This window comes from Camelus bactrianus, chromosome 5 (assembly GCF_048773025.1).
Source record: "Camelus bactrianus isolate YW-2024 breed Bactrian camel chromosome 5, ASM4877302v1, whole genome shotgun sequence".
Classification (NCBI taxonomy): Eukaryota; Metazoa; Chordata; class Mammalia; order Artiodactyla; family Camelidae; genus Camelus; species Camelus bactrianus.
Genome location: NC_133543.1, coordinates 75,354,648 through 75,368,489, shown reverse-complemented (window position 1 = coordinate 75,368,489; position 13,842 = coordinate 75,354,648). Strand labels below are relative to the sequence as shown.

Here is a 13,842-nt window from a genome sequence, read left to right as displayed (position 1 = left end):
ACCCAAGGAAAGATCATAGAGAAAGAAACAGAAAAAGAATGAGGAATGGAAGGAGGGTTTTAGTTTTATTTCAAGTATACTTTATCTCATGTCATACATTTGTTCCCCCAAAGTTATTTAGAATCAGTATGTGAACAAGGTATATAATTATGTCTCTGTGTGAGTTGATTTCTCAAGGGAAGCTTCCAAAAAAATTTTTTTTCTTTCAAAGGAATAACCACCCCTTTTATCTGTTGAAGGATTTTTATTTTTCATTAGCTGGGATTTACCTGCCTTACTATTTGGTGTCCCTTCACTAAGTTCTGGGACCTTCTATACCTGGAATGGACCTTAGAAATCTTGTCCTCAGTTTACAGCAAATGAAAGAGGGGGCTGGGAGACGTGGTGACATCATTAGGCAAAGCAGTGAGAGAACTTCTGTTAGAACCTGCATCGCCTCTGTCCTAGACCAGAGCTTAATTTTACTATTATACCTCGGTCTGTCTTACTTTTCTTAAACCTATTAAAACTGTGCAGTGTCTCTGAAACACAAACCAGCTGAAGAGAAGGCCTGGCCACCTCTGAATGTGCTCAGAGTCAGCGGGACCTGGCCTGAGCAGCACGGCACCCACAACTGCACAACCCCTGTGAGACCGTCAGCTGAAAGATCGTTGACTTCCAGTGTGTTTTACAAAGTCCAGAGGTGTTTAAACTCAGCCCGGTTTCACCCCATAAACATGAAGGTGGCTCACCCTGTCGCTTGGCGGTGTGGGTGCGTAAATGTGTGCACACGCGCCCCACGAGCCGAAGTTTTGAGCTTAGTTAGTAGATTACTTGTGACCTAATTAGATCTATTCTCAAAAAAACCTTTATTTAAAAGAATGCAATTATTAGCACTCAGTCTCTAGAATAAGGAGACACTTGATAGTTTTTTATATAAATTCTTTTTTGTAATGTTTGATCATGTGATATTGTTTCCTCACACCACTTGTCTAAAATCAGTGGCTAAGAATAGCCATCACAGGATAACTATATCTAACATGCTTGTGTACAAACCTGCATCTTAGGAGACATGGGTCCTAAGTGATCTTGGTTCTTTTTTTTTTGACCCTTAGTTTCACTTTGAACAAGATATTAAGCTTTTTTTTTCCTTTGAACATGTTCATGTATAAAATTGGGATAGCGTTAAAAAAGTAAAAATTAAATCCAGCAATCCCACTGGCATGTATCCAGAGGGAACTCTAATTCAAAACGATACATGCACCCCCAATGTTCATAGCAGCACTATTACAGTAGCCAAGACATGGAAGTAACAACAGATGACTGGATGAAGTTGTGTGTGTGTGTGTGTGTGTGTGTGTGTGTGTATAAAATGAACTACTACTCAGCCACTACTCAGAATAAAATAATGCCATTTGCAGCAATATAGATGGACCTGGAGATTGTCATTCTAAGTAAAATAAGCCAGAAAGAGAAAGAAAAATACCGTATGATATTAGTTATATACGGAATCTTAAAAAAAAAAAAAGAGAGAGAGACACACAAATGAACTTCTTTACAAAACAAACAGACTCACATCATAGGAAACAAACTTATGGTAACTAGGGAGGAAAAGGGGGGAGGGATAAATTGGGAGTTTGGGATTTGAGGATACTAACTACTATCTATAAAATAGGTAAACAGCAAGGGCCTACTGTACAGCACAGGGAACTATATCCATTACCTTGTAATAGCCTATAATGAAAAAGAATATGAAGAGGAATACATACATGTGTGTGTATAACTGACTCACTGTGCTGTACACCTGAAGTCAATACAATATTGTAAACCGACTACACTTCAAAAAAAAAAAAAAGAATTCTGGACTCTGGCTTTGTCACTATCCCAGTAAGTAAAAAGGGGTTGTCACCTCACCCTTCTAGGGCTCGGTTTCCTTAGCTATTAAATGAGTGGACTAGACCAGCTTGTCAGCATCATTTTTTCCAGGGCGTACTTAACATTGCTCAGGATTTCTGAGGATCTGCACTAGTTACTATAAGGCGGTGCCAATTTCTAGATATATGGATACATAGTCTAATATGTATATAACTATTTACATTTGTTTTTATATACATATGTATGTATATATAAAATCAATTATAGGCATGTTAAATTGCCAGGACTGAAATATTCTGGGGTAGCATCAGTGAAGCCAGTTGAGGGATTTCCCATGGCAAGGCATTGCCCGGGGCCGGAAGAACCTATATTGGGTCAAGCTTGAATAACAGTGTTTGACTACCAAAACGCGTGTTTGTCTCATATGTGTGCTTATCAGATACAGCTTGTTTTTACTTGAGCGCAGATATTCTTGTTCTAAAAAGTCAAAACAAATATTCTGAAATTAGGCCCAGAATTTTAATTTTAAAATTTACATGATGTTTATGTATGAGCACCAGGCACCTAACCTGGCATTCACATCTTCTCCGTATAATTTTTCTATCATTCTCACTCTGAAATTCATATGCAATTTCAAAAGAAACATTTGCAGTTGGCTTTTCAGAATGCAAATCTTGTTATAAAATGCACCTGAGCTTTTGAAACTTAACTCAGTTGCTGTTAAAATTTGTGGGCAAGTGGTTTCAAATGTGGCTAAAATGCATTGACGAAGGGGAAAGAAATCAAGGCCATATATTTTCACTTGTAAGTCAAAGGGAGCCCTCTATTAATAAAGAGACATCTATTTCAGTTCTCATCTGAGAGATGAAGGGCTGAGCTGTAAGGCTGCTTTTAATATTGTTTTATAGCTGTGGTTGACTAGGGAAAAGCAATTTGAACTTCGGTAACATTTTCTTCCAAAAAGTTTCGGGAGTGTTAAGTTTATTTGGAGATACATAACTTAATGAGGCTACATCATGAATATACTTCCCTGTATGAAATCATTGACTGGTACCCACCGTGAACTGAAATGATAGCCTGATGTCAACACCAGGATCACCCTGGGGAGAATTCTGCCCCGCCTGGTGCTTGGCCCCTTCCAAGCAGCTTGTGAGCACTTGCCATGTGAGCACTGGTGCTAACGAAATGTAAACACCTTTGCTTTCCAGCTGCTGCTAATTGGTTTGGGAATATTTATGTAAGTGTTGATTTTAAAGCTAAAAATAGTGCAGTGATGTTTAAATCCAACTCATTCTGGCTGTCAGAAATGCTCCTGTGATCCTGAAAGTGTTGCTAAAAATGTTCCCTTTTTAAAAATTGTAGTAATTAAGCTTGTCTGTTGCGAGAGCCACATATGATATGTTCCCTGCTCTGATAATCAGAGAGGTAAAGGACAAGCTTCTTAAAGGTCTCTGCCTGGCTGGCAAGATGCGGCCTCCTGCTGAACTTTATTAGGGAGCCAAGTATTGTCATGTGAGCAAAAGGAAGAGACAAAGTAAATTTCAACACAGCTTTATCCTTTTATGTTCTATGCAACTGACCACATCTCTATTTTAAATTAACATTAAAAATAGAAATTAGAGTAATTTTGTCAATAAAATTAAGTATAGAGCTTCTCAAATCATTGTATTTTCTGGAGGCAAGTTTGAGGATTTGAAATCACATAATTAACATTATCTAAATGTAAAGGTGAAGGAAGAAATATAGTGATTATTCAGCACCCATTGTCTATACTTCTAGCTCCTTATAATCAGATTAACTTTTCCCCTTTATTTTCAGATGTAAAATTCATGATTTTACAGATTTTTCTCAAAATTATTTATATAGGCTATGAGGAAAAAAGTATCATTTTCATTTTTAGATATGTGTGATTTCGTGACTTCATTTCAACATGTAATTTAGTGAAGGAAAAGCCTAAGTGCTCTTAAATTATTGCTTGTCATTTATTTGGTAATTTTTGAAAAAATGATTATATGGACCCTGTCAAGAAATAAGCTGCCTTTGTCTCTACGTCTTGAAGCACTGCACTGCTACAGTATTGTTGAAGTCAGTTTGGAATTGGCTTTGTGTCCTTGTGGGATGCCCTAAGCGTTTGTCTGCCTGCCCCATCTCTAGACAATATCAAAGAACTCTTTTACTGCAATATATAGAAATGATTTTGACAAGTGACAAACACTGCCCATCAGTTGAGATGATAAACTGTAGTTACTACCCTTTTTGATAGCTGTAGCCAGACAGAGCTTTTGATGCTTCATTTGAAATAGTAGAATCCTTGTCTTAGACGTAGAAGTCTGTGAATGTGTGTCCTTTTAAGTTTGTAGGTATTGACATGATTGCTATAAACCTAAAGTCAGTTCAGAATTACCCTTGAGCAAATTATCACATTGCAATTGGCCCAATATTGCTTTCAAATTCTAATTGACATTTTCATTTACTTGAAGCATTAAGTATGTTGTTGACATAAATAAAATCTACACTTACTGTCTAACTAGAACTAGAAAAAAAATCCTTTTAACCTTGCAGAATGTTGATTTGAACCAGAAAATATGATATTTTCTTACTTTGGCATGGGATCAACAAGAAAATTCCAGCTGGAGTAGGGACCAAATAGTCAAACATAGATAGTTAAAACCTTGTAATAAACATCCCATTTTTTTCTTTGACATTGTGAAGATACATGTCCCTACACAGTTATGAAACCAAAGAGAATGTTTATTTTAATAACTGCCACTGTTAGCTGCTCATAGATTAGAAGACTTTATATTGTTAAGATGATAATACTCTCTAAATTGGTCTACAGATTTAATGTGATCCTTATCAAAAGCCAGTTGGTGTTTTTGCAAAAAGTTGTTTCTTGGATTCTAAAATTCATATGAAAATGCAAGGGACCCAGAAGAGCCAAAACAAACTTTAAAAAAAAAAAAATTGGAGAACTCTCAATTCCTGATTCCAAAACTTTAGTAGAAAGCTAGAATAATTAAGACTGTACAGTACTGGCATAAGTTTGCAAGTATAGATCAACGGAATAAAACTGAGAGTCCAGAAATAAACCCTTGCACTTTTGATCAGTTGAGTTTTGATAAGGAGTTTCCCCTAAGTGGGGAAAGAAGAGGTTTTTCAAAAAATGGTGCAGGCACAACTTAATATCCACACGCAAAGAATGAAGTTGGATCCCCTACCTCACACCACGTACAGAAATTAAGTCAAAATGGTAATAGGCCTAGTATAATAATTAACGTTATAAAACTCTTAGAAAAAAATTCAGGAGTAAGTCTTTGTGCCCTTGTGTTAGGCAGTGTTTCTTAGCTATAACACCAAAACACAAGTTACAAAAGAAAAAATAGATGAATTCTTAGCTACAAAACCAAAACACAAGTAACAAAAGAAAAAATAGATAAATTGAAATTCATTCAAGTTAAAAACTTTAGTGCTTTAAAGGATCCATCAAGAAAGTGAAAACACAGCCCATAGAATGGGAGAACCAAGTGTTCATAGCAACATTACTCATAATCAGCAAAAGTGGAAACAACCCAAATGCCCATCAAGTGGTCAATGGTAAAGAGAAAGTGGTATGTCCATACAGTGAAATATTTGGCCATCAAATGGATTGAAATACTGTTACATGCCAAGCGTGGAAGGGCCTTGGGGATGTCATGCTGAATGATGAAGACACATACCTTATGGTTCTGTTTATGTAAAATGTTCAGAATAGGTAAATCCTTAGAGACAGAAGGTAGGTTAATGATGGCCAGGGGCTGTGGAAAGGAGGAGAAATGGGGAGCACTGGCTAATGAGTAGGGGTTTTCTTTGGGGGGTTTTGAAGTTGTTCTAAAATTAGATAGTGGTGACAGTTGCAAAACTCTAATTTAAAAAGGACTGAGTTGTACTTTTGGAAAGGGTGAATTTAATGTAATATAAATTGTATCTTAATAAAGCTTTTATAAGAGAAAAATAGTGGATCTTAGAGCTCCAGTCAAGCCTTGAGATGATTGCAGCTATTGCCCTGCTGATATCTTGACTGCAGCCCCATGAGACGGTCTACCCCAGGACTGCACCGCTAAGCCACTTCCAAATCTCCGACAGAAACTTTGAGAAATAGTGTTTACTTTCTTACCCATTTAATTTTGAGGTAATTTATCACACAGCATTAGGAGACTAATACAGTACCATTCAGCTTACTTATTCATTAACATTCACTAAATGAGCTCTGTGCATCATGTACTTAATACAGAGAGGACTAGACACAGCCTCACCCTTCAGAGAGCCCCCTCTTGTGTGGGAGAGAAAGATGAGAAAGTTAACGATTTTGACATACATGCAGTCATCAAATGTTCTGACATGTGTGACAAGTTCACATATTTTGTTAAAGTTTCAAGTTCACATATTTTGTTAAATTGTCTCCGTAAGTATTTTTGTAACTTGCCTGACCCTGTGTCTTTTCTTGGTAAGCATGCATCAAGCCCTTCATAACAATGTGAATATTTGAAAGCTTTCAAAGATGCTATTCTTTGAAGATTTGATGCCTTAAACTAAAAAGTGTTCTTTAACCTTCTGATTTTTCTTCCCTTTCTTTATCCTCATGGAGAGGAGAAAACGAATAAGTTTCTAAAAATCTAATGTAGATCAAGTCCTTCACAAAACTACCAACTTAGCTAGGTTAAATGTTGCTCATTCAATAGCTAGGTTAAATGTTGCTTATTCAATCTAAAAATGAAATATATTTTTAAAATCATTTACAAGGACAAACTGCTTGAGCTGTGGCTCCATGTCTTGTTTTCTTAAAAATATTAATCCAATTCCTTTATGTCCAACCTTTTAACTCATGTGTTGTAATGTTTTGTTGAAATGCATTTAGAGCCATGAAAGCATCATGTGACGTGTTGTTTCAGTGAATCCTGCATCCTTAACTAGCACTGCCTGTGACTCTGCTTCTGAAGAGTGGTGTATCTGCAGAATGACTGTTAAAGTCCAGTTACAAAGCCTAACAGAGATGGGTGGGCAGTATAGCTCAGTGGTAGAGTGCATGTTCAGTCGTGCGCAAGGTCCTGGGTTCAATCCCCAATGCCTCCATCAAGGGAAAGAAAAAAAAAAAAGAAAAAAGCCTAACAGAGAATTAGTGTCTTAGGTAAATGAGAATTGCTTCTTTTTCAAATCCATTCTTCCTTCTGCATCATATCCAACTCAACTTTGTCCTGGAGTGCAGAACCTCTCTGTAAGCAGAAGAATATTTACCATTAAAAAAAAAAAAAGAAGAAAGACCTACAAAAGATTGCTTTGGCAGTTCAGGGACTTTTATAGTTCCATATAAATTTTGGAATTGTTTGTTCTAATCTAGTTCTGTGAAAAATGTGAGTATTTTGACAGGGGCTGCATTGGATCTGTAGATTGCTTTGAGTAGCATGGCCCTTTTGATAATGGTGATTCTTCCAATCCAAGAGCACAAGATATCTTTCCATTTCTTTGTATCATCTTCAGTTTCCTTCATCAGTGTTTTACAGTTTTCAGAGTGTAGATAACCTCCTTGGTTATTTCTAGGTGTTTTGTTGTTTTTGTTGCAATAGAAATATTTATACCAGTTACAAAATTCTGGTTTTTGAAGTGGGGGAAAAAAGTGAATGAAGGGCTGCAAATGGCAAAATATCCTTTTTTATGGGTGAGTTGTATTCCATTGCATATTTATGCTGCATCTTCTTTGTCCATTCATCTACTGATGTGCACTTAGGAAGCTTCCATATCATGGCAATTATAAATAATGTTGCTGTTAGGAGTGGTGTGTATGTATCATTTTGAATTAATTCTTATTTTGTTGTTGGCTTTGTTCCTTTGACAACTATGTAAGTTTAAAAAGCTAAAGCTAAGCATTCTTAGAAACAATGAACAGTACATATATATAAATTTTTTAAACGTGCAGTATATTGTATGTATGTATTTATATGCAATATATTGTATATATGCAGTCAAACTGTAACAATTCTACCTAATAAAACTGAAAAGAAAAAAAGTGTTTATCATTTTAGAAATTAAATGGTTAATTTTAGTTTCTCTTTGTTGAAGATCATCCTCAAATGAAAGTCTTAAGACAAAGCAAAAACTCCAGATTTCTTTTCCTGCACTATTCCTGTTATACTTTTGACAGACGTGACCTTGCTAGGCAACTTTTTTTTTCATGGATTTTGCTTTCTTTTTATTTTTAGTGTCACCGGGAGGGTGCAAGCAAGTACAGTACATTAAAGCTAATACATCACCACCTGTCAATGGCACCTTCCCTTTGGACCCCCTTTTTCGTGCTGATTTCAAACATTCAGTCCCAAAAGCTTATGGTTGAGTAGCAGGAAGCTAAATGATGTATTCCAAAGCTCTTAACATATTGCCTTGTGTAAATGGCCCATTTGAGTATTTCAGAAACCAAATGGGAGAGAAAAGAATATTGAAAGCACTGAAAAGATTAACACCTGTTTCCAGTCTTCAAAGAAATTGGAGCACACTATATATCCGGAGTAAAACCATTTACTCTTTCCTGTTGAGATATTTTATTCAAAAATTTCAATTCCATACACATAGGATCCACATGTTTATGGGTTTGTTTCACTGCAGAATTCCACACAGGACTTAGAAGATGGAGAAGTTATGAATGGTGCGCAGACGGAACTATTGACATCGCCGAAAACTATGGATGCCTTGAGGTACTCTCTTTACGTGAATAAGAATATTTTAATTCAATTTAATGTTTGTATTTTAATGGCTTATGGTTGTTTTTATTTAGGAGGAAAGATCAAGATAAATAGAATACTAGAGTGATACCTAATTCTAAAATTAATTGCTTAATTACTCTTTTCTCTTGTTTTCTTTGTATGATATGAGAACTTCTTGACAAACATATATACAAATGAGCTTCAATCCTTCCAACTCTTCTGCAACCTGGATTTCTTAATTGCTTTTTTCTTCCCTTTGAACAACATTTCTGAGTTCATTGTGGTTGAGTATTTTACTTTGACGTTAGCTCTTTGAATATCGCTTTGCATTGTGTTTTTAACAATCTTGCAATATTTCACCCTATGTATTTAAAGTAAATCTAGCCTATCAAACAGGATTTTCCGTGTTTTTAACGTAAGTAACTCATTATAGGAAGTCAGCTGTACTCATGTTTACCGGTACTTCCTTTGCTCAGTGTTAACTTCCAGTTCATCCTTGGCTACTGCCTGGGTCCAAATCCCAACTCTGCTTACTAGTCTAGGAGCTTAGGCAGGTTGCCCATCGGTCTTTGCCTTAGTTTCTGGTCTGTAAAATGGAAATAATGTTAAAACCTTCTTCAGAGGGCTGGAATGAAGACGAAATTATTTAACATATATAAAGCACTTTGAACAGTGCCTGAGTCAGAGTAAGCCCTGTGAGTACTTGCTGCTGCCGCTCATACTGTTACCATCATCATCTCTCTTGTTATTAGCATCATCGTCAATATCATCATTTTTAAAGCTGCTTCAAATTTTGTGTTAAGTCATTTCCTATTTACTAGGTTGTTGTCTTCAGCACTAGAAGGTGATGATTCTCAGGCTGACAGTCATCCATTCATTCACTGAGTCAGTGTACCCCTTTCACTCAGTCCAATTAGTAACAGGCGCCTAGCATGTTACGTGGAATGAGCTTTAAAAAAAATGTGATCATCTTTTATCACGCTGCTATACTGCGTGGATTGTCCTTAAGTTTATAATTTATGGCCCTATGGCATAGTTACTCATTCTTTAGATTGTTTCTTTGATTAATGAGCTGCATAATATTAAAAATTTGGTGCAGAAAATCTCCAGGGCACTCTCTTTTTAGAAGTTTGATAAGGTTGTTTTGGGAGGTAAGCGTAATGAATGTAATACTCTTAATTCTGTTTGCCTTTCATTTCACTTTATTTTAATGTCAGCTTTTTGAAAAGTTTGCTGACATCTTGGCTAAGTATTATGTGGGTAGTTGTTAGAGAGTGAACAGTTGTTTGCTTTATGGCTGCATGGACAAATTAGCTAAGCTTTCTCTGGATATAAGGAGTTCAGAGAAATGGAGTATAAGAATTTTTTAAAATATTGTTATTTAGTTAAAATACATCTGTGTTTATGTGTAATTTTATTATCAAAACAGACTTTTTGCATGAGTTTTATTAGCACCTTGAGCAGGCTAAGAAGGTGTGACTCAGAGTGATTGACTTCTAGAGACCCAAACTATATTCACCACCCTTGTCTCCAGGTCCTCTGACTCTGGCATTACCTGTTGTGCGCACCTTCCCTGATTCCTTGGTGGTTTATTTCATGCAGCATTACCAGGGCTAGGAAACCTCACTGGTGCTCGCCACGTTTGAGGCCAAGTTTAGAAAGTAGAGCGAGTGCAAATTCCGTTACTTGCAGATGCTGGGTGGGAGGAGGATGCGAAGCATTTTAACAGCGTGGAATGCAGAGCTGGGGGTGGGGTGCAGGAAGCTCAGAGACTGCAGTTCCAGGAGAGGACATTGATTCTAACTGATATGGGATGAGGAAGACACACCCAAGGGAAAATAGGAAGCCACTTACTGCTGAGGTGTGCGGTCACTTTTTCTCCTGGGGCAAGGAGGGTCTGATACCACCCCTAGAGCTTGCTCCAAGAATAGAACTCTGGGCTTACTTCCATGTAGGTGGCATGGAAGCTAAGGAACGTGTTACAGAATCCATCTCGAAATGTCTTGAACCTGTCCTGCTGTTTGAATTCCCATAGTTATTGCTCAAGCCTTTGTTACTTTTCTGTCAGACTACTGTAATAACCTAACTTCTCCTGAGCATCAATCTCTCCTTGTCTAATTGATCCCACATATCACTACTAGATAATTTTTAAACCACAGCATTTATCAAGGCATTCCTTAGTTCTAAAACTTAAGTCCTGAGTTTGAGCACTTCCTGTGTAACCTTGGACTAATTATTTAACCTCTTTAAAGTTTTTTTTTTCCCCCCTGTGGAAAACGGGCAGTTGCACTAGCATAATACTAAATGAAAGACTGGATAAACATTCATTCCTATTTCAATTGTCATTATCACATGTACAACAGTTTATTACAACTATTTGTCATTTTCCCAAACAAGAGTGTGATTCCCCCGACGCATTCCCGAAACCTAATACAGATCTTGGAACATAATAGTGGCATATTTGTTGAATGAATAACTGACTGGATAAAACACAATAATTCATAAATCATAACTATTGACTGCTCACCCATAATTAACAGAAACATTTATATTTAAGGAAAAATAACATTTAGAGGGAGTTCTCCAAATAGCCGTACAAGACGCATCTCCTGTGAAGTACTTCTCGGTTTACTTTGATCTTAAGAAGACAGTGAAGCGAGAGGTTGCTCTTGGGTGTTTCTTTTTTAAAATAAAATTACACCTTAAGGTTCTCTTTAAATAGCAAGTAATATGTACAAAAGACCTTCGCCTCATGCCTAGTTTCTCTCTCATTCCTGACCTCACCTTATTCCAGACTTGCCTTTTTTCCCAGGCTTAAAACTGTTACCATTTTTTATCCCATCTTCTCATTTGCCTCTGGTATCTGTTCATTTGGCAAATTATTGACAGAGTCCATCTCAAAGTACCTTGACTCTTCCCCATGTTTTCATGCTTTATATGTAGCTATAATCATTACTCAAGCCTATTACCTGTTGGATAACATTATTGCAATGATTTACTAATTCCTTGTTCAAGTATCAGTTTCTATCTTTCCTATTTCTAGTTGATCCCACACATCCCTGCCAGGTAAAATATTTCTAAACCACAGCATTTATCACAGTGCTCCTCAGTTCCAAGACCTCTAATGATTCCATTTTCTGCAAAATTAACCATGATTTTTTTTTTCCAGTTTGGAGTTTGACATATCACACTGAGGTTTGATCTCAAGATGATGGTTCAACCTTATCTCCTCAATATCTTCCCCTCTCTTCTCCTCCCTTCCTCCCCCTTCCTTCTCTCTTTAATATTACAGCCAATCAGCGTGTCCACAAACCATCCTGGTTCAGTCACTCAGAGCAGTTTTCTCTCCTATGCATGCCTCTCCAGCTTCTTCCCAGCTTTTCTGATTGAAGATCCATTTGCCCTTCTCAGTTCCCTCTGAAATCCCACTCCTTTGAGAAGATTTTTCTGATTCCAGCTCCCCTTCCCAATCCTGTGTCCTCTTCCTCTGAACCTCATCAGAAAGTACCTCTGCTCTGAAATTCAAGTGTCAAAGTGATTGAAAACTATGTCTCTAAAAAGCAATAAATTCCAGTTTGAATCCTGACTTTACCTTACATGAATGGTGTGATGCTTGACAAACTATTTAACTTGTTAAGCATCGGTTTACTAATTTGTAAACTGGAAGTGATATATTTACTTTGTACATTGGTTGTGAGTACTGTTATAATGCCCAGAAGATGGTTAACATACTGCCTCTGCAAAATAGCTTCCATTCATTGAGAATATACTAAAATTCCTGCTACTGTTCTCTTACTTTGTATTATTTTACATTACCTGGTCTAATCTACCCCCCTAGATTATGAACTCTTCAAGCATTAGACTTTGTTTTTACCTTGAAGAACTTCTTCATTGGGATGACTCAATTAAATATGTGTTGAATTCAGGTGCATTAAGTGAATCCCACCACCACCAACAAATTCTTTGTTAGATGTTTTACTCATTATAGTTACATCAACAAGACTTTTCACCATCCAGTAGACCTCAGTGTCAACCACAAGCTCTTTTGGAGGTTTCTCTCTGTAGTCCATCTCTCATATGGCTGTATATGACAGTCCTGGCCATCAGTCCCCAAAGAACACCAGCTCTTACCTTCTCTCCATCTGTTACAGCCCAGTGTTTTCTCTACCAGCAGTTTAATTATGAAGGAAATATGTTCCTCTATCCTACCATATTTAAGGGTTAAAAAAAAATGCTTACTGAAGAAATCGATTGGAAAAAGCTGGAAAGCTGGAAATACATGATTCTCTTTTAATAAATAAGCTTGTTTGTTCCCTCAGAACATTCTAATAGTCATGCTAATAGCTGGTATTACTGAGCCCTTTGTACATCCCAGATACTGTGTGTATGACGTATGTGTATAATGTTCTCTATTTTTTTCTTTAAAACCAATCCCTCTGTTTGGCATTTTTCTTAATTCCTTCATTGTCCCAGTTAGGAAACTGATACTTTTGGTCTTCGTTTAAGTGATTTGACTCAGACACCCTACTAACAACCACTACTAGGGTATGCTGTCTCTCTAATTTCCCAAGTTAACCATGATTTCCTTCTGAAACAAAGCGTCTTCCCCTCCAACACCCCCGCCCCCCGCCCTCAGTCCCATCTTTTCCTTACCCTATCCCTGGCCTATCCCTGGGCGGACTCATCTTAAAGACGCTGTGTGTTCATCATGTGTGGAGGAATTGGAACTACGGCCATCCGTCTGCTGCTCCAAGTGTGTTCTCTCCCTCAAGCTCCATGTCTGTCTTCTGGAAGGAACCCAGTGAAGCACTTTCCATCTAGTTCTTGACCTAGCTGTTCACAGCAGGCTCATTTTAAACCACTGATTCTGCACTTTTGCCCATAGTTTTGTCCTAAACTCTGAGATAGGTAGCAGCTGGTTCCAGTGATTCTTTGAATCAGTTTTGTCATTTGGACCTTAAACATTTAGGTTGCTTAAGACTATTGGACCGAATGTCTTGTGACTATCTGCTTTTGTTTTAGTATGTCTTAGAAAGTTGTATAAAGTTAGTTATTTTGAGCTTAGTGAAATCCTCTGACTCTTTCTGTGTCACTGAAGTATTTTTCCTTCACCCCATAGTTCATTTTTAGTCTGTTTTTCACAAGTAGCTGCCAGCCCCTTTTTCTTTCCACTGCTGGAATATCCTTCTCACTTCATTCTTTACATTTTCCGTCCTCAGTCCACCTCCAAAGCATAAATAAACGTGTACGTATCCTG

The 13,842-nt window shown here is 37.1% G+C and overlaps 1 protein-coding gene across 4 annotated transcripts in view; it reads left to right on the top strand.

Annotated features, from left to right (window-relative positions):
- The window catches only part of PARD3B (par-3 family cell polarity regulator beta), a 944,975-nt gene that overhangs the window by 464,439 nt on the left and 466,694 nt on the right, over nucleotides 1-13,842 (top strand). For all 4 annotated transcript variants that reach the window (XM_074364121.1, XM_074364119.1, XM_074364120.1 and 1 more), the window contains exon 5: nucleotides 8,488-8,576. In XM_074364121.1, coding sequence (XP_074220222.1) covers nucleotides 8,488-8,576 — 89 coding nt within the window. The remainder of the gene's footprint in view (nucleotides 1-8,487; nucleotides 8,577-13,842) is intronic.